The 22,594-nt window shown below is 49.2% G+C and overlaps 1 protein-coding gene across 9 annotated transcripts in view; it reads left to right on the top strand.

Annotated features, from left to right (window-relative positions):
- Positions 1–11,735, top strand: part of NHSL1 (NHS like 1) — a 290,075-nt gene extending 278,340 nt beyond the window's left edge. For all 9 annotated transcript variants that reach the window (XM_087865526.1, XM_087865523.1, XM_087865524.1 and 6 more), the window contains 3 exons: positions 721–3,963; positions 4,465–4,597; positions 8,944–11,735. In XM_087865526.1, coding sequence (XP_087721652.1) covers positions 721–3,963; positions 4,465–4,597; positions 8,944–9,679 — 4,112 coding nt within the window. In that variant the 3' untranslated portion in view covers positions 9,680–11,735. The remainder of the gene's footprint in view (positions 1–720; positions 3,964–4,464; positions 4,598–8,943) is intronic.
- Positions 11,736–22,594: the final 10,859 nt, after the last annotated feature.

Here is a 22,594-nt window from a genome sequence, read left to right as displayed (position 1 = left end):
AGTTTGGTTGTAAAGCTCCGAGAAATGAATAGCCCTAATTTGAGGAGATGCTCACTGGATCAGTTCCTGCTGCTTTTTCCCCACCAGAACACAACAGATTGCTATTGGATTTTGAATGTCACTGACAGACAGATGACAGTGGTGTAAGATGGGTAGTGAAATGTTTGCAACACAGATGGGCCTGTAAATCATTTTTTCTTAGGCTTTCCTTCTGACATAAAAAAATTAATGTAATTAACACCGTTCTATACCAACATCCCTTGTAAATGGTCTCTCTGTAGCCCTGCGATTGAACCACTCCATTCATCTGTCTCTGGGAAAGACGGTCACAGCTTGTCAGATGCTCTGCACAGTCACCTGGTGGGTGACAGGCCACCTCAAAATCTTTACCAAAAGGAGGTGGTGTGAAAAGTAAACCTTCCACAGAGCACTCAGCCTTGACCTCAAAGAGAGTGACTGAAAATTCCATATGTAGCATTTAACCTATGGGAGGATTTCAAGTACAGATCAGAAGTACATGAAATTCATAATAAAGGCTTTTACTTTAGGAGCTCTCAGTGACTATTTAAACTCTCACTCAGGTGCCTACAGGAGAAAAGAAACTAGATCAAATGCAAAAAATACATATATTTAAGTACAGCAGGGTAAGAAGGGGATGAGGGTACAGGTGATGAACTAAGATATTTTTAAATAACAAGCTTCTTTCTGCTCTATCTCCAGCATCGGGCGCTGGCCAAGATGACATTGCTGGTCACTCAGTATACGCCCCAGACCACTGCTCTACACTAGGAAGGCTTGATAGCTATCGGTCTGTTGGGCAGCGCTCAGAAACCAGGGACTCCAGCTGTCAGACCGAGGAAGTGAAAGTTGTACCACCTTCAATGAGAAGAATCAGGGCCCAGAGGGGGCAAGGCATTGCTGCTCAGATGAGCCACTTCTCAGGCTCCTCTGGGAACATGTCTGTGTTGAGCGATTCTGCGGGCATTGTGTTCCATTCTCGACTCAACAGTGATGCCGGTTTCCACAGTCTCCCACGTTCTGGGGCGAGGGCGAGTGTTCAGTCCCTTGAGCCACGCCTGGGTGCCTTGGGCCCTGCAGAAGACCTGGATAGCACTTACCCCTACCAGAGCGGTCCCCCACAAGTAGATGAAAACTTAGGACGTTTAGGAGGTGCCTCAAGGACCGCAATGCTTTTGAGGCCCAAGTCCCAGGAGCTGAGGCATTTTGAGAATATAATCAGCCCAGCATGTGTGGTCTCTCCTCATGCCACCTACTCCACCAGCATCATCCCAAATGCCACACTCTCTTCCTCTTCGGAGATGATGATTATTCACACTGCTCAGAGTTCAGGACAGCTGGACAGTAAAATTACCAGTTCCTCTTCATACACAAAGGTAAAATCCAGAGACCAGCTCCTCTCCAGGCATGCTAGTAAAGAGGATCATCAGTCTCCCAGTGGTACCTGGATGGAGGGTCACCCCGGCGTTCTCTCACAGGCCTTAGATCCCCATCCCCCCGGTGCAACCACGCTCTTGTCCCTCTGTGACTCAGAGGTCTCTCTAAATACTCCAGCAAATCGGGAGAATGGATCCCAAGCCATGAGCTATAACTATAAAAACAACCTGAGCTCCCCAGTGCACGCCCAGGATGTGGATGGCAAGAGCGAGTCCAGTCATTCAGGAGGCACGGGGCCTGGCAGCTCAGAGCCCTGGGAATACGGTGCCTCCAGTAACGGGCAGGCATCCCCACTGAAAGCACACTTGGCAACTCCTGGCCACTCCCCTCCCGGAAGTAACGTGAGCAGCGGCAGTCTGGACCAAACATCCACCAAAGAAGATGCCAGGTCCCTGTATTCAGAGGAGCACGATGGCTACTACATGGCTATGCACCCCGGCCCGGGACACGGATCTGGAAGCCAGTACAGTAGCGATGGCTTTGGGAACCCCAGGCACAGTGTGGTCAATGTTTTTGATGGGAGAGCTCAGAAAAATCAGGGGGACCTGTCACATTACCATGACAAGTCCCTTTCGCGAAACATCTCTTTGAAGAAAGCGAAGAAGCCACCTCTGCCACCCTCTCGGACAGACTCCCTGCGCAGGATTCCCAAGAAGGGCATCCAGTCCAACGGGCAGGCGCTGAACGAGAGCCTGATCGCCTCGCTCCAGCACTCGCTGCAGCTGAACCTCCCGGGCAAGGGCGGCAGCTCGCCCTCCCAGAGCCCCTGCAGTGACTTCGAAGAGCCCTGGCTGCCTCGCTCCCGCAGCCAGAGCACCGTGAGCGCGGGCAGCAGCATGACCTCGGCCACCGCCCCCAATGTCTACTCCCTGTGCGGGGCCACGCCGTCGCAGAGCGACACAAGCAGCGTCAAGTCCGAGTACACGGACCCTTGGGGTTACTACATTGACTACACAGGCACGCAGGAAGACCCCGGGAACACCAGCGGGGGCTGCTCGGCCGGCAGCGGGGTGCCGGCGGGAAACGGGCCAGTCCACCATGTCCAGGAGGGAGCCAGGACCGTGTTGCCCCAAGTGCCTGGTGGCTCCGTCAAACCAAAGATCACATCGCCGGAGAAGTCCCACAGAGTCACTTCTCCGTCCAGTGGGTATTCCAGCCAGTCGAATACACCCACAGCACTCACCCCTGTGCCTGTGTTTTTAAAATCAGCGTCACCAGCAAACGGGAAGGGGAAGACCAAGCCCAAGGTGCCAGAAAGGAAGTCCTCTCTGATATCGTCAGTGTCCATCTCCTCATCGTCCACGTCTCTGTCTTCCAATACTTCCACGGAAGGAAGCGGGACAATGAAGAAGCTGGATTCGGTGCTGGCCTCTCCCCTTGCTGCTGTTCCATCCCCTTCTCTTCCCTCACCATGTCCAGTGGACAAGTCCCCTTTTCTTCCTCCTCCCCCACCATTAGTAGATTCCCCCGACGGCTCTCTGCCTCAGTCTCCCCTCTTCCCCCCTCCACCACCAGAAGTTCTCACTCCCTTCTCTCCCCCCACCAGCGCGTGCTTTCCTCCTCCCCCCAGGGCACTTAGCCCCCTTACTCTGTGTGCACCTGCCTCCCTGCCGCCTCCCCCCACTTCCGTACCCTCCTCAGCTCCCCCGCCTGCCCCACCCCTTGACCCCAAATGGATGAAAGATGCCAGGCCTTCTTTCAAAAAATCTGGCCAGTCAGAGTGCTCCCGGGAGGCCTTTCGGCAGCCTTCTAACAAGGAGGAGGGCAGCAGACCCCCCATGCCCCTGATAACCACTGAAGCATTGCAGATGGTACAGTTGAGGCCCGTAAAAAAGAACTCAGGAACCGAGCAAGCACTGTTATATGAACAAGTATCTCAGGAAAAACTAACTCCGGTTGTTCCCCAGTATCATTTAAAGCCATCTGCTTTCTTGAAATCCCGAAATAGCATAAATGAAATGGAGAGTGAAAGCCAGCCTGCCTCTGTGACAAGCTCGCCGCCGACTCCTGCCAAGAGCTTGAGTCAGGGTCACCAGGACGGTGCGGCCGAGCGTGGCCTTGCAAGCCGCAGCCCGGGCAGCACCGGCGAGGCAGAGGCTGGGCCCGGCCCCAGGGCCACCCCGCTCCAGGAGCCCCCCGGCCCTTCACCCAGCAGGAAGCCACCCCCCATTTCCAAGAAGCCCAAACTGTTCCTCGTGGTGCCACCTCCGCAGAGAGATTTCACAGTGGAGCCCGCGGAGAACGTGAGTGGAGCATCCCCTAGCCCCACGCAGGGAGAAGCAACAGAGAGTTGTAGAGCCAGGGCTGGTGCCGAGGAGCCGGGCTCTGGCAGCCCGGTCCTTGAGGGAGGAGCTGCAGGATCCGCGTCCCCGGGTGGAGTGAAAGCCGATGTCCCCATGGTGCAGCCCGATGTCTCGCCAGCCCCCTCGCAGGAGGAGCCAGGTGCCGAGAACAGTACAGACGGTGGAGGCAACGTGGAGAGCTGCCTGTCTCTACAGGACGGAGGGCGTGAGTATGCTTTTCTTTCTCATTCCCCTCCGACCACAGGCAGCCGAGGCAGAAGAGAGGGCTAGTGCGTGTTCCCGGGAAAGCCAGCAGCATGTGGGCTGCCCGTGCTGCCTCACACTTAGGTTACCAACTTGGCATTTTATGAAATTAAAAAAAAATCTAGATGTCAGGATATTGCTTACTGAACGTCAGGAGACAGAGGGGTAGGGTGGTCTGCAACAGACAGGGTATTAAATGGCAATGAGTAGTCATCTCCCTTCTAGAGAGCTGCAAAGAAATGTTACAACAAAATTTAGGAGAGATTCAGTAGTTCTAGACTTCAGCCCAAAAGAATGAGCTTTGGCTCTTGCGATCAATGAGGAGCAAACGACAGACCGCGCTGCCTGTCCTACGGCTCTTACTTTATCAGGAGTGGCAGGGACAGCATATCGGGAAGCCTGGCTGAAGACTGGAATTCAAGTCACTTGTGCGCCCTGTGTGTGTCTGTTTGCTCCTCTGTAGCTGGGGTGCCAGAGCCCGACACAGCTGGCTCTTCCTCGGAGGCCGGTGACTTCCTTAGGGAAGAGGGGAGTGATGAGGTGATGACCCCCAGTAGACCCCGGACCACAGAAGACCTCTTTGCAGCTATTCACAGGTATATCCAAAACTCCTTCCCCTTAATTGTGATGAGCTTTACAAGTCCGCCTTTCTAAATGGTTCCTCAGTTTGTCTTCCTCGCGTTTTTTTTCTGTCACGCATTAGCTTGATCATTTATTTTTAGTGTGTTTCTGTATTTTTATTTCCTCTGACTCCCAATTTCTGTTTTACTTTGTTCCACCGATTTTTACGATGACGTGGGGGACAGAGACTCCATGTGGTGCCTTCTGCTCGGCATTGCGCTTGCTGGCAAGAAAATGCAATGTGTCAGTCATATGATGGCGTGTTTACAAGACCTGGATTAGAGCAGCCGGTAGTCCAGTCCAGAATGGGTGATGCTGTGTTTTGTGGACATAAGATACACAGACCCGCTCTACAGGACTTTTTTCCTAGGGGTGTTTTTATTATTCTTTTTATTTTACAAAATTTCAGGGGGTTTTAGTGCCGTTGTCTTCGGCTACTTAAATGTTTCAATACAAGAGTACCATCTTTTCAAAGCAGGAGCAGAAGGAATTAATTTGTTTGTTCGTGTATACTGTTAGTGCCATCTACTGGCTTGAGAAATTGTTGGGTTTTTAAAAAAATAGAGTAAATTTTTCAACGTAACTGCCTGAACTGTTGTTACACTTTTTACATGGGGTCACCTTAGAGAACGAATATGATTTAGCACGAAAACTATATATATTACCTTTTTTTCTGGTTGTAAACAGCCTGTATTCACAACAGTGTCATTGTAAGAATAGGTAAGATTGTATATGGGCAAGTACTTTCAGCCACAGTGCTATATAAACCCTTTGCTTCCTTCTCGACTTCTTTACCACAGTATTTTCAGATAATTCTTACGAATGTCCATATGCTGCTAAGGCCTGTATACTGTGCTGAATGGAGGTCCATTTTCTCCTGCCTGAAACACAGATTTCCTATAAAATCATTTGATTCTCTGTGTAAATAACCTTGTGTCAGGACTGTTTTCCCAGTTCTTGGAATCTAACTGAAAAGGCTGTTGCGTGAGATGAAAAGCATAGGGCTGTCCTTATTTGAAATCCCCCATGCAGCATATAAATATCTAACTTGAGTGGGGGAGGGGAGGAACCAAGCTGGGGGATTAGGTGTTTGTCAAGAATTTTGTTCTTTACCTCTTGGCTCTAGTATTGGTATGATATCCCCAAAGACCCAAAAGACTGCCTCTTTAACAGCGTCTGACTGGTATCTCTGATCTCATTAGAAGTAAAGAGGTAAATGGTAGCCATCCTTCCTGATGGCTCAGTAAAATTAAAGAGGGCACATGGTAGGATGAGCACTGGGTGTTACATCCAACTAATGAATCATTGAACACTGTATCAAAAACTAATGATGTACTATACCTTGGCTAATTGAATTTAAATTAAAAAATCAGTCAAATAAGAAAAAAGTAACAGGTAGCTACTTACGAAGTTATTTCTGAAAACAGTGAAATGAAAATGCTGCATCCTTTGAAACCAACTTCAGTGGCAGTTCTAGAGGTTTACACAGATGTTTCTAACTCTAACCATGCTAGACACATAATAAGCACTCAATAAATATTTTCTGAATTAAATGAAACCCATTGGAATTTAACTCTTAGGAATTCTTCCAAGACTCGACGTCTTTCATTTAGTGTGGAATGCGCTGGGTTGCTAACCGTGTGGGCATATATATTTATAGTAGCAGTCCACGGAGAAGCCGCGGTGCTCGTTGCTCTGTGTGCTAAATACTTGGTCTCGGTGAGGAACCCAACTGTTGCGCGGCCAAGTTACTATGTGCTTTTCTGAAAAATATGCCAAAGGTCGCTTCCATATTTTACTTTGGGAAGCTTCTTAAGGAACTGAGAAATTTGTGGTTGCTCCCGCTAGTGAATTCTGTCTACTGCAGATGTGGGAATCAGCCAGTCTCTGTTACTCTGTGTACATGCGATAGAAATAAAGGCCAAGTAGGGTATGGATCGCAAAGAGAGCAAGGACACCTGCTAATTTTTGTGTTAGCATTGATAATGGGTTAGCAGACATCAGAAAAATCCATCTGAAGTCTGTGATTTTTAGGGCTTTGTTTTAGTTTATATTCTTTAGCACCTAAGCTAATAATTTAAAAGAAAGAGTATCTAAACCGCACCACAGCTTTCAAATTTTATAATGCAAATTAATTCACTTCAGATTTAAAGCCAGATGGAAAATGTAGAACACCAGTTGAGGTGTGAAATTTTTATATTTATTGAAGTAATTAGTTTTCAAGCCAGTGTTAACTGTTTGAGCACTTTTTATAGCCATCTTCTTTAGAAATACACACACTGTGTGTGTGTGTGTTGTGTGTATACACACACATACGTAAACGCAGAGAATTCATATGTTTAGATTTAATTCTCATTTGGGGGGGGCAGCTGCTCTTGAGAAATAACGAAACTTTTATAAATTCCCATCTCCTCTCTTCATTTGAAATCCACAGTAAAAGACTTGAATCAAGTGTAGCCATGGCTTGATGTGTGGATCTCAGCACACCCTCACCTTTTAAAAACCAACCAAAAAATGAGGCTACAAAGCAGTCCCTGCGAGAATCAGATGAACAGAGCTGCTCTTGGGAAGGAACCACTAGAGGCTGTGAGGGCGTGCAGTGTCGGAGCAAAGTTCTGGTTTGAAGCTGTGTGGCTTCGCTCCTTGGCCTCAGTTACCTTCTCTGGTCAGACCACATGAGCTGAAGGCATTTCCAGCTCTGAGATTCTGAGATGTTATTATTTCTGGGGTTTCTGTCGGCTGGTCATTAATGTATTCCAGATTGCCTCTCTTTGTTGACAACGGAGCAGAGCCATTGACCCAAAGTCTCGGAGGCCAGGCTCTGCAGGCTCAAAGGGGCTGGTGGCACATCAGCTCTGGCCACCCTTCAGACTTTGTTTTCAGTCCTCACCACTTCCTGTCTTCTGCTCTGGGAGCTTCTTTTTGGCCAGAAGCATGGACAGGACTCAGGGAGCACTGACCAGGGCAGCCAGGAGGGGCCCGTCCTCCCCTGTGCCTTGCTGTGTAGGCCAGGTCAAAACAGCACTGAAGCCTGGCCTGGTGGCAGGAGGGAAGAACTATTTCCATAAAGGACATCCTCCATGCCTGACACTTCATGGCTGTTATTTGCCTTCATTTTTATTGATAAAGTGTGAGCTCTCTACTGTCATTTCCCTTTCCAGATACGAGACTGGATCAGAAACTTTAGCTTGCCCAAGGTTACAGAGCAAGGACGCTCTAATGTGGGATTTAACCCAGGTCTTTGTGACTCCAGAGGTTCTTTATCTCACTGAATCCTCCCCAACCTGTGAGGTTAGTGTCCGCGCCCCCGTTTTGCAAGCACGAAAGCTAAGTTGCAGCGTAGATGAGCAGCTTGCCCGGGGTCGCACCGCTAGAAGTTGGTAGTGCTCAAATTCAGTTCTTCATCTGTCTATTTAATAGCACCCTCTTTACCTTTCCCTGCTGCATACTCTAGAATTTTATAGCAAACAGAGAGAGATCTTTATTAAACGTACCGAGTTTCCTTAAAGCACCTGCACTTCGCCGAGAGATTCCTTGCAGACCAAGTTGTTACTATGGGCCCCTTGGCTCATCTGCTTTATTACCCTTGAGTCACTCTCAGTACAAAAGCCATGGAACAGTGAGGTTTTTAGAGCCTGAGGATAAGAAACACCTCCAAGAAGCACTTTACTTTCCCTAAAGGCCCCTCCTCTTTCACATTCCACCCACATTCCTTAGATATTCTTGATGGGTTAGAGGTTTTCCGAAGTCAGTCCGGCAACAGGATGTGGTGTGGAAGGTTCGTTCAGTCTTGTTTTCTGGAAAACTGGATTTCGAAAAGTTGGACATATGGTCTAGTCAGAGCCAAGGAAGACTAATTTTATGTCAAACTCTAGAATGACTAAGAATACAGAGTTGTACGGTTGTTCTAGAACCTGAGGGGGGGCTTACCTCAGGATAGGGGATATTCCGGGGGTTTGGCCTATCTATGAGCCAAGGGCTAGCACCAAACAAGAAAAGATAGAGTAGAAAAAGGGGTGGTCAGCACTGAAATGCTCTCAGAATCAGTGCACTATAGGAGAGTTAGATAAAATATGACAATCATTAGAAACTTTTGAAGTGATCCTCACCAAAATAAGTTAATATGATATCTGAGACTGGTTTCAAAATAATCCAGTGAGGGTGGAGATGCAGGCAAGATGGCCGTGAGTTCATCATCATCGTAGCTGGGTCAGGGGCTCACAGGATAATAACAATGAACTATTAAAGTAACTCTTAATAGTGACTGACATCCCGTGGCCCACTGGGAATTGACCTTTATCTTAATGGTATTAAATCTCAGATCCAAGAGGAAAGTCCTTGGCCGTAAAGATTCCGATGACGATCACGCCCGAAATCATTCTCCCTCCCCTCCAGTGACACCCACCGGTGCTGCTCCCAGCCTGGCGTCCCCAAAGCAGGTGGGGTCGATTCAGAGAAGTGTCCGTAAGAGCAGCACCAGCAGCGACAACTTCAAAGCTCTGCTGCTAAAAAAGGGGAGTCGGTCGGACACCAGCGCACGCATGTCTGCAGCCGAGATGCTGAAGAACACAGACCCTAGGTTCCAGAGGTCAAGGTCAGAGCCTTCACCAGACACCCCGGAGAGCCCATCAAGCTGCTCCCCAAGCAAGAACAGAAGGGCCCAGGAGGAGTGGGCCAAGAACGAAGGCTTGATGCCTCGGAGCCTGTCCTTTTCGGGCCCCAGGTATGGCCGCAGTCGAACGCCACCTTCCGCGGCCAGCAGCAGGTACAGCGTGCGGAACCGGATCCAGAGCAGCCCCATGACCGTCATCTCGGAGGGCGAAGGGGAGGCCATGGAGCCTGTGGACAGCAGGGCTCGCTGGGCCCTGGGCGCTGCAAGGGGGTGTTCCCTGGATGGACTAGTGGGGGGTGAGACGGACAAGGGCAGCCTGCTGTGTGGCGGGGAGCCTGCCACCTCGCTGCCAGTACAGGGTCCTGGCCCCGCAGACGGGACCGTCGGCGCCCAGGGCACAGATCCAGCACAACAGTGTGGAGGTCCTGTGCAGGGAGAGAGCTAGGGACAAGAACGCGAATCTCCCAGGTAACACGAGGGAGGCGCACGACGCGTGGCTCTAGGAAAGCCTGACCGGTACCTTCCCTGCCTTGCCCGTGGATCCCACTCAGCGTGCATGCTGAGGGCTCGGGCGCCGCCAGCCCGGCAGCGGAAGGCCAGCATCACGCGGGACCCACGTGGCACTTGGCCTGTGGCTTAAAAGCAAGTAGAAGCTTAACTTCTGAAAGTGCTTCCTGGGGAAGATTTTTTTTTCCTTTTTTTTCCCCCTAAATGCTGGGTGTGTGTCTGTGTGGAGGGGTCTGTGTGTGTGTGTGTGCATTTTGAACACTTTTTATGTTTAAAAAAATACACACACATACAGCATGTACAGACGTAGGAGAAGGAAACACAGGCTGGGCAGAGTAATGGAGTCTTCTGGATGAGGTGGTCATAATTGAAGAAGGGAGAGAGAACCGTTCCTTCTATGGAGAGGGGCCGATGTGCGGGTGCCACCGCAGAGGACACGAGGGTGTGGGCCCCGGTGTGCTTTGGAGGTGAGCCGTGTCGTGATTAACCCAAAACGATGGGAAAGGGCTAACTGACTGGTTCAGGTACTTTTTGCGGGGGGCGGGGTGCGGGGGGGGGAGGAAAGGCTTTGTTTCTTTCTTGTGAAAATGGCAAGCCTGCGGAGGTGGCATGCTGTGGGTCGGAGCCTGCTGCTTTGCAGCACAGACACACAACTCCCAGCCTGACTTTGAGACATGTGGGTCCTTCTGTACCGCGGTTCCTCCTGGAGCAGCAGCGGAGGCTTCGGCCCAGCAACGACGGTGCACACGGTCGGAGAGGGTGAGCGAGGAGGGGGCACGTGGTACCCTGCTGGAAGCTGTTTCCTGCTTATTCAATGAAATTATTTTTCAGAATTAAATTTGAAAACTTGCACTACAGAACTGTGGGTAGAGATTTTCCTTTTACGACTGTTTTTACCAGAGTTTAAACTTCCATTTGGCAACTTCTTATCATTTGAAATGTCAACATTTGCTAACTTTTGGATATCCTTTTGGTTACACCAAAGAAAAAGGTATGGCTATTTTTCCTTGAACTGCCTACAGTATCATGTCCTCATTTAGAAAGGTTTATCAGAATCGATTATCTATTATCTTAACTTTGAAGAAAATGCTGAATAGCTCTTGTTAGTCAAATAAACTAATACAAATTGGCAGGGCTTGGCTATTAATTAGCCCTGGGAAATGAGTTTTTAGATTAAAAAGATTTTTTGCATCATTTGGTTTGTGAGTTTTATATTTTTTATAAAGAATTGAGTTGGCTAATTACCTTCTAATCTTCTCCAATTAGAATTTTAATACTTTCAGGCATGGGAGAAAAGTGTGTAAAGTATTTATTTTTATGTCCTATTCTTGTGACCTCCTTTTCCCCGCTTCCTCCCAGCTGATGTGTACGTAGACTCCTATATTTGTTGGCTAAATAAAACAAGTCTTGTCTTCTTCATTTGAAGGACCTGAGAGGACAATACTGAGACTCTTGGCCAATGTACAATGCAGCTGCCAGTGGTCATCTTTTTTGGTATAAAAATATCATCGAAAAGTTGGACTGCCCAGGCCAGATTTTCAGAGGGTTTGTTAGACATTACAACTTTAGATACCCATTTTAGACACATCTTTGAGACAAAAACAAACCTAAAGAATTAAGACTTCTTCCGTTCTCTGAAGAAAACAAAACACTTCTTTTCACACAACCAGAAATCAAGACCTAACATTCGCCTGAAGGCTAAAGGACTTTTTACCATTCGGAGCAATTGTCTACCACATTGGGCACAAGGATCTTTTCTTCTAAACTTTAGAAAAGTGGTGTTGGCTTTTGAGTGTGAAATCTTCTCATAGCTCCCTAAACGAGATGAGAATGTACGTGACTACCAGGAACCCTTAACTTAATATATAAATCATTTATGTTGAAGGTATAAAGTAAACAACATCAAAACTAATTATGAAAGTATTAAACCCATTTTTAAAGAAGAAAATATTAGGTTTTAAAATTTGCTTTGAATAAAACAATTGTAAAGTAAATATTTGAACGTTATTTCTTTTTGTTTGTACATGCATTTTTGAATAATAAGATGGGTCTCCTTTCACGGAACTGTTGAGTGCTTTGCTGGATAGAAACAGAACAGCAGTGAAGACCAGAAGGCGCCTGTGGGAGGTGGGGACCCAACAGAGAGGAGATAGAACATCGCAGACACTGTGGATGGCGCCGTCTAAAAGGACGTATGGAAAAACAACTCTGAACAATGTCCTATGGACTCTTGAATAAAAAATGAATAATGTACTGACTGATAGTTCAGGTGATGTGGCATGTGGAGAGCTGCGAGAACTTTTCACAGGCATGCATGAAATACAGGGAGACAATCTAGACTTACCCCGAAACATACGGCGTCTTTAGCTTTGTTGAGGTATTCCTCTGTGAGGACTCACTGCTGTTAACAGACCATATCATCTTTAAAAATTCAGTGAGTGTAGACGGGTGACCCTTCCTTATACCCTGAGACTGCAAGTGCCAGATGATCATAGGCAGAAGCCCTGGGGAGAAACTATTTCCACCTTATTTTTCCTGAGAGTTGGGGGAGAGAGAAATGACCACATGGTCTGCCAGTGGGAAGACACCTCAACTTTGGTCTGATTTCTGCCCTCCTCCTTCTGAAGAATGTTGATCAAAACTGTGGGGATGTGAGTATATTCGTTCGGGAAGTCACAATGACAAGGGGAGGAAAGGAGGCATTTCCGCAGCTCGATCTTCTTCCCCCTCAGCCCCACCCAGCACTGTCCCCGGCTCTGTGATGGGCATCCTGGTAGGACCGGTGAAGCATGGGATTGGCTTTATTGGTTCTGCCTTAATGTGTTTTCAGCACGTTAACTGAAGGTGAATAATCGTTTATGTTACTGAGATTCCATCATGAAATGAGTACAACAGGATAATATACTTGGGTAGATACTAGGATATTATCAGGGGACAGGGTTGGTAGGAGGGTCTTTTGAACAAAACATGGGCCTGACTCTTGAGGTCCGTTTGATTCTTGAGGCCTGTTTTTCTTTAATAAGCTGTTCAGTTACTGTAGTATATTCCTTCAGTGAGCTGCTCTAAACTACCTTCTACTCAGGCCAGCCTTTACTCATAGAAAAGGACTAGAGTAATCTGTAGTCATTTGTTTGGCAATGAAAAAGAGCCCTTTATTACAGGCTTCCAATGTGCTAGGGAAAGATGAGGGAGTCCTAAGGTTAAAAAATGTGGCTGAGAGGCTTTAGATCTAGTGAAAAAGACACGCAAACTGCGAACTGTCCTGTAAACTGTCAGAATAGACGAAAAGGAAGGCACGCTGGGCTCCGCAGCAAACCCTGTTGGGACCCAGCCCGCTGTGTGTGCTCCTTTACCATTGGAACACCTGACATTGACTCAGGCTGGCTATGCACCCAACCAGAGCACTACACCTCACAGCCTCCGCTCTAGGCAGGAGGACACAGTTCTGGCCGATGAGACATGAGCAGTAGTCTGGAAATCTCCAGGAAGGTTGCTGATACAGAGCCAGCCCCGTCCCTCGGGGCTTCCTTTCTCCTATTTCTCCCTGAATGAATGGGAGGCTAGAAGAGGAGCCGTACTCTTCCAACCTTTTAGCACCGATGGGTTGAAAGCCACGTGTTGTGGAAGGTGGAGAAGAAAGGAGCCCGGTCCATTGATTACCTCTAGAGCCACTGCACCAGCCTTGGGCTGTCTACCTCCAGGCACGCTGGGTAAGTCATTTTTCACTCACTCGCAGTTGAGGGATAAGGTTCTCAGAGGAGGGTGTCCTTGCTTTTGCCTTTTTTTTTTTTTTTTAAGATTTTCTTTTTAAGTACTCATGCCTGGTGTGGGGTTCGAACTCTTGAGTGAGCCAGCCAGGTGCGCCAGGTGTCATTGCTTTTGACTAGGTAGATGAGGGGAGGGATTGATGACGTACCTGAACTAAGACGTTATGGATAAGCAGGGGAGGCTGGCAGAAGGACACTCCAAATGGAGGGGATAGCATGAGCAAAGACACAGAGCCCAAGTGTTTAGAGGAAGCCATGTAGCTAAAATGTCTCTGGAAATACATAGTAGGACATGAGACTGGAAATGTCATCTCCGGCAAGAATGTAGAGGGCCTGGGATGCCCTCCCAAGGAATTTGGGTTTTGTTCTATAGTATTGGGAAACAGTGAAGGTTTTATAAGAAGAATGGTATGACCTGGCTTGGTTCTTTGCGTTCTAAAGTCACACTCTTCCTTGTTGACTATATCTAATCCCATAGCATTAAAAATACATATATGTGTGTGTGTGTGTGTGTGTGTGTGTGTGTATATATACTGGGAACTCCTGAGCTTCCGTCCTCACTTCCTCTGTGAGCTCCAGATGAGTGTACCTGCTACCTACTCAAAATCTGCATTAAAGGTGTTTTAAACTTAGTATCTCAAAATCATACTCCTGCCCCCACACTTACACACATCTCTACCTTATCCATTAACAGCATCACACAATGGCTCAGGCCCCAAATCTAGGCTCCTCCTGGCGGCCTGTTCCCTTCTCACCCACGCCTAAACCCTAAGCAAGTCCTGTCAACCATACTGCCAGAATATTTCACAAATCCAATCACTTCTCACGAGTTTCACTGCTCGCTCTCAGGTCCAAGCTGTTGTCTCCCACCCAGACTCTTGAAAAGCTTCCCAACTGATTTTGTCTTTAGGGTGCTTCTTCAGTCACTCTTAGTAAAATAAGCTCTTAAAAACAAATCATAGCGCTCCACTGCTTGAAACCCTTCACGATGATTACCGTCAGAATAGGATTCTAATGCCTTGCTGTGGCCTTAAAGATCTGCCACTGTTCCCCTCATTCAAAGGGTCTGACTTTATTCTCCTTTCTGTCCTTCACAGAAGCTACTTCCTACCTCAGAGCCTTTATTTTAACTACTGAAAAGGAAAGTTCCTGTATTTCTGTGCTGACTTAGGTTCTTCGGGAAGTAGACACCAAGACCATGAAGAATGCCAGAGGTTTTGCTGGAGCGTAAAACCTTTAAAAGGAAAAGGGAAGAAGGAAGATGAGGCCAGGAGAGCTCTCAGATTGCAGTACTGACCTTCCACGTCTGCCTAACCTGTGGGCACTGTGGGGAGAGGTCACTCACTAGAGGCTCCCGCGTTGCACAGAAACAGCCAGGTCCTTTATCACTGCTTTGCTTGGTCTTCAGTAAGAGGCTGCTCTGAGAGAAGAAGTGTGCCTTCAATTTCCACGACTTAGTGAAATCATCGGCCACCAACCCTTTCTGATTTGGGAATAGTATGACCTCAGCTTGAAAGCTAAGGTGGCCCCTGATGAACCCAACAGTTAGAGGCTGTCAGCCAACCACACTGTTTGCAGGAGGCTGGCCAGTTTTGAAAGGAGATCTAAGTGGCACATCTTCATGCCTGCCACGGTCCTCCCCTTGCACCTTATAGGTCCTCTTCCCACCCACCCCCCATAAACATGGAGCTAGTCCTCCAGGGCTCTGATGGCCTCCTCTTCCTGAGGAGAAAAATGTTTTAAAGGAGCATGGTGGGACCAACTACAGCCCTTTCTGCCATTGGCCTGGGGCCACATCTGATACTTGCCACGCACTCCACGTCCTTTACCTTCAACTGCCACCTCTGCTCGTCCCTGGCTCTCCTAATGGTGTGAGCCAAGCTGTCATTCCCGAGGGTTCTGAGGTCCTAAGAATCAAACCATTCTGGGACTGGGTTGTTACACTTGTCCATTCGCAGTTCCAGCTAGACAAGGAACACCAGGGGTGCCCCAAGTGGGTGCCCTGAGTTCCACACATGTAATAGCAGGCTTACCTCCTCTTGCACTCCAGGGTTAGTGAGCCCTGACCAGATGGGGACTCTTCTTGCTTGCTTGCCCTTGGACACAAGGAGTCCAAAGTTCCCAGGTGACAGCAATAGATTGAAGTTCAAGGGACTCTTCCTGTATTGCCTAGTACTTTTGAGAACAAGGACCTCTGGCTCTGTGGAGCCCAGAGTTGTAGGTTGGGAAGACTTACGCACCTTGGTGGTTCATTGGAGTGATGGTAAGTGTAGTCACTCTTGCTTCCACCCTTGGTTCCCAGCGTCACATATCCTTCCTGTTGTGGACACAGCACTATGTCGGATCTCTGATTTAGGAAATAACACTATCTTGGTAAGGTATTGCCTCCAACCATACCAGCAGCTTCTAGGTGGTGCTGTATGTGAGAGGACTAGTGGATCCCACGGCCATAGGTAACTCTCCCCGATTGAGTGATAGGATGTGTAGATCGCACATTCAGCAAAATCCATGCCAGTGGACCAGAGGTTTTGTAAGTCTCTAGATGGGGTTGCTGTTGAGGCCCTGTAAACAGGAAAGGAAACTGCATACCTAGAATAAGGGTCTGCCCTTGTGCAAATCAACTGCTGGCCCTTCCAGGAAAGAGTGGGCATTTGGCATCAAATGACCCGTTGATCTTACAACCTCGTCAGGGTCCCAGCATTGGTATCTATGCTGGCAGGTTGGACATTCGGAGTTAGCGGGTCTAGGTCAGCCTTGGTAAATGGGAGTCCATGTTGCTGGGGGTTCACGCATAGCCTCCATCTCTGCCACTCTTTACTAGCATGCGCGCTATGCCCGCCCTGGGGTGGGCACCAACCAAAGCTAACAGCACCAGGTGAAGTCACTTTGTCTGCTAGGTGGCTTCGTGCCTCCCTGGTGGTGGGTGCTTTCTGGGGGGCATTAACATGTGACGCAGTGCTTTTCGTGCTCTGTGCCTGTTCCCATATGTCCATCCACCTGCCTCTAGCCCCAGACTTCCTTGTCTCAATCATCCTTTTTTTCTTTTTCCTTTCCAAACTCCTGACCCATTGGCCCGGCCATTTACCATTGCCATGACCCCAAGGATATTTCACCTTTCCCTCACAAAGTACATGACCAGGTCCAGTACTAAAACCCGGCCCTATTTTTTTTTTTTTTTTTTTTTTTGCAGAAAGATTACAGGAATTTTTTCCCCGAAGTTGTCTTTCAACAGCCCCTGAGTGAGGGTGCGATGCAGCTGCTGTCCCTGTTGATCTTGCATCCTCAGAGTAAGCCAAGTCATCAGTATGCCAAGTTTAAGCTTTTCCCTCTTCCTTCAGCGGATCGTACATGTCCTCCAAATAACCAGAGGAAGGGAAGGGGGGATGGGTACAACCATGATGACACGGGAGTTTGGGCAACCTGCTCCTGCAGCTTGCCTGTGTACGCTGGTCCTGCTCATGATTGCACCCAGATGTATCATTTCTATCTTAGGATGAACTGCTACTGGTCCTACCACCTTTATGGCAGAACCTAGCTAAGATGGGCAGTTCTGGACACAGCATCACGTGGTGTCTCGTGGTTGTATCTCTCCCAGGGCGCAGTAGCATACCTGAAGCTGCATTTCAAAAAGCATGTCACACTCTCCTGCAGTTAGCAAGCCTTGCTTCAGGAACCCCAGGACCTGCATTGTGATTCTCCCCCTGGGGCTTGTCATAAATTCTACATTGCTTTTTTTTTCACCACTGACATAGGTCTGCCAGACCACATGGACCATGCTGCTAATTCCTTCCTATCTGTCACTTCTAGTTCTGTTCCTAATTGATTTTTTCCTTCCTAAGCATGAGTCACAATTTTCTATTTCTTTGCATATTTTTCTAGAATTTTTTAAATTGAATTTTGGGAATTAGGTTGTTTGTTGATGGATTTTGTTGTATTCCTTCAAATAGTATTGGGCTTTATTTTGGTGTACAGCCAAGTTTCTTGGAATTAGTTTGATCCTTTCAAGTCTTGCTTTTAAGCTTCGTTAGGGGAGGTCCAGAAAAGTCTTTAGTTTAGACAGTTGAACCTGACTACTAAGGTAATACCCTGTGAGGGCACTACCTGATGCCCATGCATTAGGAGTTATTTCCACTCTTGCTAACAAAAACAAAAACTGTTCCCAGCCCCAAATATGACCTGTGAATTATTTCTTCTACTGTTCTCGAGTTGTTCATTTCTTGGCTTGGGTAGTTCCTTCCTATACCTTCCAGATCAGTGCTTGGCCAAGAACTTAAGAGGACTCACTGTAGATATATAGAGGCATGTGTGTGTGTGTGTGTGTGTGTGTGTGTGTGTGTGTGTGTGTGTGTGTCTTAATCCTCCATGCTGCTGAACAAATTCTGTTCACTTTGGCATCCCCTAACACTGATCTCTGTCTTCTCAGCTCAGTGAGACTAGTGGTCTCTGTTTGGCTTCCTCCTCCCTGCTTTGCTGCCTAGAAACAGCCTTGAAGCCACAAGTTTGAACAGTCATTGAACTCACCTTTCCATATCCCCGCCCAGCCCTTCTCTGAGAGCAGTCAGGTGCTGTGGGCTTTCATCATCTTGTTCCTGGTTCACCACTCAGCTAGAAGTGGATGTTCACCTGGGGATCTTTAAAAACATTGCTCAAGGGAATACTGTTGATTTAGTGGAAAGGGGGTGAGAAGCTTACACTCTTTCCTTGGAGGTCAGGGAATCAATGTGGGGTTACCCTACCTTCCAAGTATGTCAATTATACATTCAGGGATTGAGGCAATAACCAGTGGTCAGTCTGCAGACCCAGGGGACCAACTGGAAGCAAACTTTGATTAGAATTCCATTTATTTTCTAACCTCCATATGCTCCCACTTTAATGGGGGAGAGGAACTATGATGACACCCTAGGTTTCTGGGCATCCAATGTCAATTTGGAGCCCAGCATATCTGGGTATTTCTCTGTCTCCAGGGTACAGCCACCTGAGCAAATGGACACAGGTCCCTTGAGGAAAACATTGGGGGACTCATTAGTGTGCACATTTACTGAAATATTGCGGAGACCTTTTTCCTGGGAACCCAACCACCTCTTCAGTCAGAGAGTTTTGAGTCTGAAAAGAGGCTCAACTCTGGAAAGTGGGTGAGGGATCAGTGTTGTGGGCTGGGGTGGGGGGCGTTGGGAGTGGTGATCTCCGCCCCCTGCTTATCCATTCTTGCTCTCTTTTGATTATGTATAAAGAGCATTATCCCTGTTGGCTACCCCATCTATTGTGTCCTTCCAGATGCCGTGTTCTAGTAACCATCTCCGCAAGACTTCACAGGATAGGCCCCCGTGGCTGCCCTTTTGACCTTAGTGGTTAATATGATCGTTAACGCAGCCTGGTTTCTGCAATGAGGCCTGCCACCTGGGCTCTTCGTAGTCTGCTCATCACCCACATTGCTGTCTTGGCAAGCCACGTTCCTCCCCGACCTGTCCTGCCGGCCTGCACGACAGAGGACAGCCGCTGCCGAGCCGTGTGGTTTTGCTCACACACCTCTCACCTGTGCCTTTCCAGGGGCACATCATTGTGCCACTTGCCGAACGGCGGGTCCTCTGGGCCTTCCCATGGAACGTAATTGCTATGAACTGAATTGTGTCCCCTCCCCCAAGTTCACAAGGCTGCCAGTGCAACTGTTGTTTGGAGATGGGGCCTTCGGAAAATAATTTGGTTTTGAGGAGGTCGTAAGGAGGAGGCCTCAAGCTGGGATTAGTGGTCTTACAAGAAGAAAAGGAACCCTCTGGTTGGCTCTCAGTTTGCTCGGAAACATCCCGGGTGTCATCTGAAATTGGTCTCGGAACACAGAGGGCAGGGAGAGACCAAAAGGAGAGGTAAACCGTTCCACATTGGTTGGTGGCAGTTTTAATAAATGGGGGGACATAGGAGGTTTGTCTTAGGTGGCTGTAAGACGGGCAGGTTTCCGTACCTGCCCACCAGAATCTCGAAAGTTTACCATGGACCCCTTCTCCGCGGCCTCCCCTCCCACGGCTTCAGGTCCCCGCACCCAAGCCCGGCAACGGAAGCTCCTCCGGGGTGAGTGTGTTCAGGAGGTCGGGAGCAGCCAAGCGCTGCCACACAGGCCTGTGTCACTCACGTCGCTTCATCTCGTCACCTAGGCATTTTGTCGTCTCACGTCCTCACGAGAAGGGTGAGTACAGTCCAATAAGGTATTTTGAGAGAGAGACCACATTCACATAACTTTTAGTAGAGTATATTCTCATTTCAATTTTATTATTGGTTATTGTTAACTTCTTGCTGTGCCTAATTTTTATAAATTTAAACTTTATCATAGGTGTGTATGTATAGGATAAACCAGTAGACAGGATTCAGTACTGTTGTGATTTCAGGCACCCGCTGGGGGGTCTTAGAATGTATCCCCTGCGGCGAAGGGGGCACGACTGTGCCTAGAGGCCTTAACTGAGCCCCATCCCCATTTCCATCCCAGGGCTGTGCCCTCGCAGGAGCATCTAAGAGCGGGGAGGGCGAGAGGAGCAGGCATTCCATCGACAGGGGCGAGGGTGGGGAGCCTCCAACTGCCGGGGTCCAGCTCTGGGGTCAAGGGGCGGTGGTGTGTTCCTGATGACCTCCTCCAACGCCTCCCCCCGGCCATGCAGGGGTATAGTAAGAAAACGGCTGTCTGCAAACCAGGAAACCGACCTTCGACAGGCACTGGCTCGGCCAACACCTTGATCGGAGGGCTCCCAGCCGTCGGCACTTGTGCGAAACAAATTTCTGTTGTTGAAGCCCCGCAGTCTGCGTGGCTCTTTACAGCTGACTAAGGCAAAACTCGGATGGGGCTTGTTATCAGCTCATTATCCAGCACGGACCCAGATATGGGGTTTGCGTCCCTTCCTCTATTATCTCTCCCTGCAGCTCGGGCATTTGAACATTTCCATTGCTTTTTCCAGGCTTCCAGGAGCCACCCACGCTAACGCCCTGAGTCTGCACCAGCCCCTGGAGTTTTGCTCACGGGAGTAAATCCTGGATCCTGAGTGATACCCCCATGCCAGTAAGCCTTCCCGTAGCCAGTCTTCTGTCCAGGCACCTCTGACTGAGCCCCTGGGGATCCTGGGCCCAAGGGCGCGATCCCAGCCCCCGCCAGTGCGTGTCGGCCAGGCTCTGTAGCACCTGTGGCGCGTTATCCACTTCGTCCTTCGTCGGGCCTGGCAGGGCCCCAGCCGGGTGATGCTATGACTTCCCCGTGGGGACAGGCCCAGGAGGTGGGGGACGCCAGCTTCTGGGGGCACCTGTTGCCTTAGGGGGACAGAGCTCTATGAACATTGCATTTCCTCCTGTTATGGCATGAGAAGGTGGGAGGGGTAATTCTAGTTCTTAATGGGGAAAGGCTGAGCCTCTTCTGCAGGCCCAGAATGTTCAGAAATGTTCAGGGAGTCGAAATTGTTGGGGGCATCCACCAGCTGTCCCCTTCTCATTTTCCAGGTTTGGTCCTGACCTTGGTGTAACAAACCTGGTTTGTTGAATGTTTTTTTTTTTTTTTTTTAAGATTTTTACTTATTTGAGAGAGAGAGAGAGCCAGTGAGAGCACGAGCAGGGGAGGGTCAAAGGGAGAGGAAAGAGCAGACCCCCTGCTGAGCAGGGAGCCCAAACTGGGGCTCAATCCCAGGACCCCGGGATCATGACCTGAGCCGAAGGCAGGCGCCCTAACTGAGCCACCCGGGTGCCCCTGGTTGAACACTTTTGGTGGTTACTACTTTTACCATCAAATCCTGTGCTGGACCTTCAGCTTTGTCTGCTTAACTTCTGCATGAGGTGAGGGCCTCTCAGCCAGGAGACTCTGGCTCTCACACCTAGTTTTAAATGGTCTGTTAATCGACCTCAGCTTTTCCTTATCCACCTGGAGGACATCAGGTTAGTAATAACCATTCGAGTCTATTGCCCTTGCACTCATTATCCACCCCTGCCCCATATTTGAGACCCGAATCATCCACCAGCCATCGTACGCTTCTCCGGAAGCAGGTCATTCCATCAAAAGTTTTAATAACTAGACAGCCCTCTAAGCCAGGAGCTGTCTACGCACCGCCTGTCCACCAGGGCTGTGAGCCTCATCACCAGCCACGCACTGAGTGACCCAGTGTCAAGATGCCATCTTACTGCCCATGATCGTGGGCCACTCTGATCCCAGGTTTGCTGGTTTGACCCTAGGATGGAGTTAGGAGCACAAAAAAAATGTATGACAAAGTTAGTCTCTGAAAGGAGAAAGGAAAAGCAAGAGTGTGGTGGGGGCAGCTGTCGTGCTTCATGACAGATCTGATGACATCTCTGCCGGTCCACCATGGAGCTCCAGAGCACAGACTGTTTATTTAGAAGGGGCCTGAGTTGGGCAGAAACAGCTAGGTCCTTGCACCACCATTCGCTCAGTCTTTGGCTGGGAGATGCCAGAAAACAGCAGACCGTCAGCTCCCACCGAATAGCCCCGAGAATAGTGTCCTTATCTTGAATCTGCAACCCGCCCTGAAGAGAGTGTCACCTGGAGACATCAGCTGACCACAGCCCTCGAAGCCAGGCAGCTGGTCGTTTCTCGAAGGCGGATCTGAGGAGCCCACCTCCGTGTGCTTGCCTTCCCCAAGGCCCAGAAAAGAAATGACCGGTCTCTGGCCACGCTTACGCCTAAGTACCAGAAACGATCAAGGACACCTTCACGTCAGTCCTCTCACCTTTGAGTCAGCCTCCTAAGTCCGGCTCAGCGGCAGCGGCCTCACTCTGGGAACAGCGCGTCCACAACAAAGCCGAGGGACTGTGAAAGTCCGCCAGCCCTCGCGCTGCGCTTCCCACAGCCCTGGACCGGGTCAGCGCTTTGCTTGGTCCAGAGAGGCTGCGAGCCCAGCTCTCGCTTGCTCAGCGAGCACGACGTGCAGCTTTTTGCTCTGAATACTGAAGGTGGCCTCTTCCTTTGACACGGGCATCTCTGCCCAGGATGTCCCTGACCTGCCAGGCTTTCATCTGACTGGCCCCTTCTCGCCCTTCCAAGCTCAAATGTCTCTTCCGGAGAGGCCTGGGCTGTCCCCGCTGTGTGACATCTACTGTCCCCGGCCATG

The sequence above is a fragment of the Ursus americanus genome, chromosome 11 (genome assembly GCF_024610735.1).
Source record: "Ursus americanus isolate L20-20 chromosome 11, mUrsAme1.1.p, whole genome shotgun sequence".
Taxonomy (NCBI): Eukaryota; Metazoa; Chordata; class Mammalia; order Carnivora; family Ursidae; genus Ursus; species Ursus americanus.
This window is presented reverse-complemented; position numbering and strand designations above follow the sequence as displayed.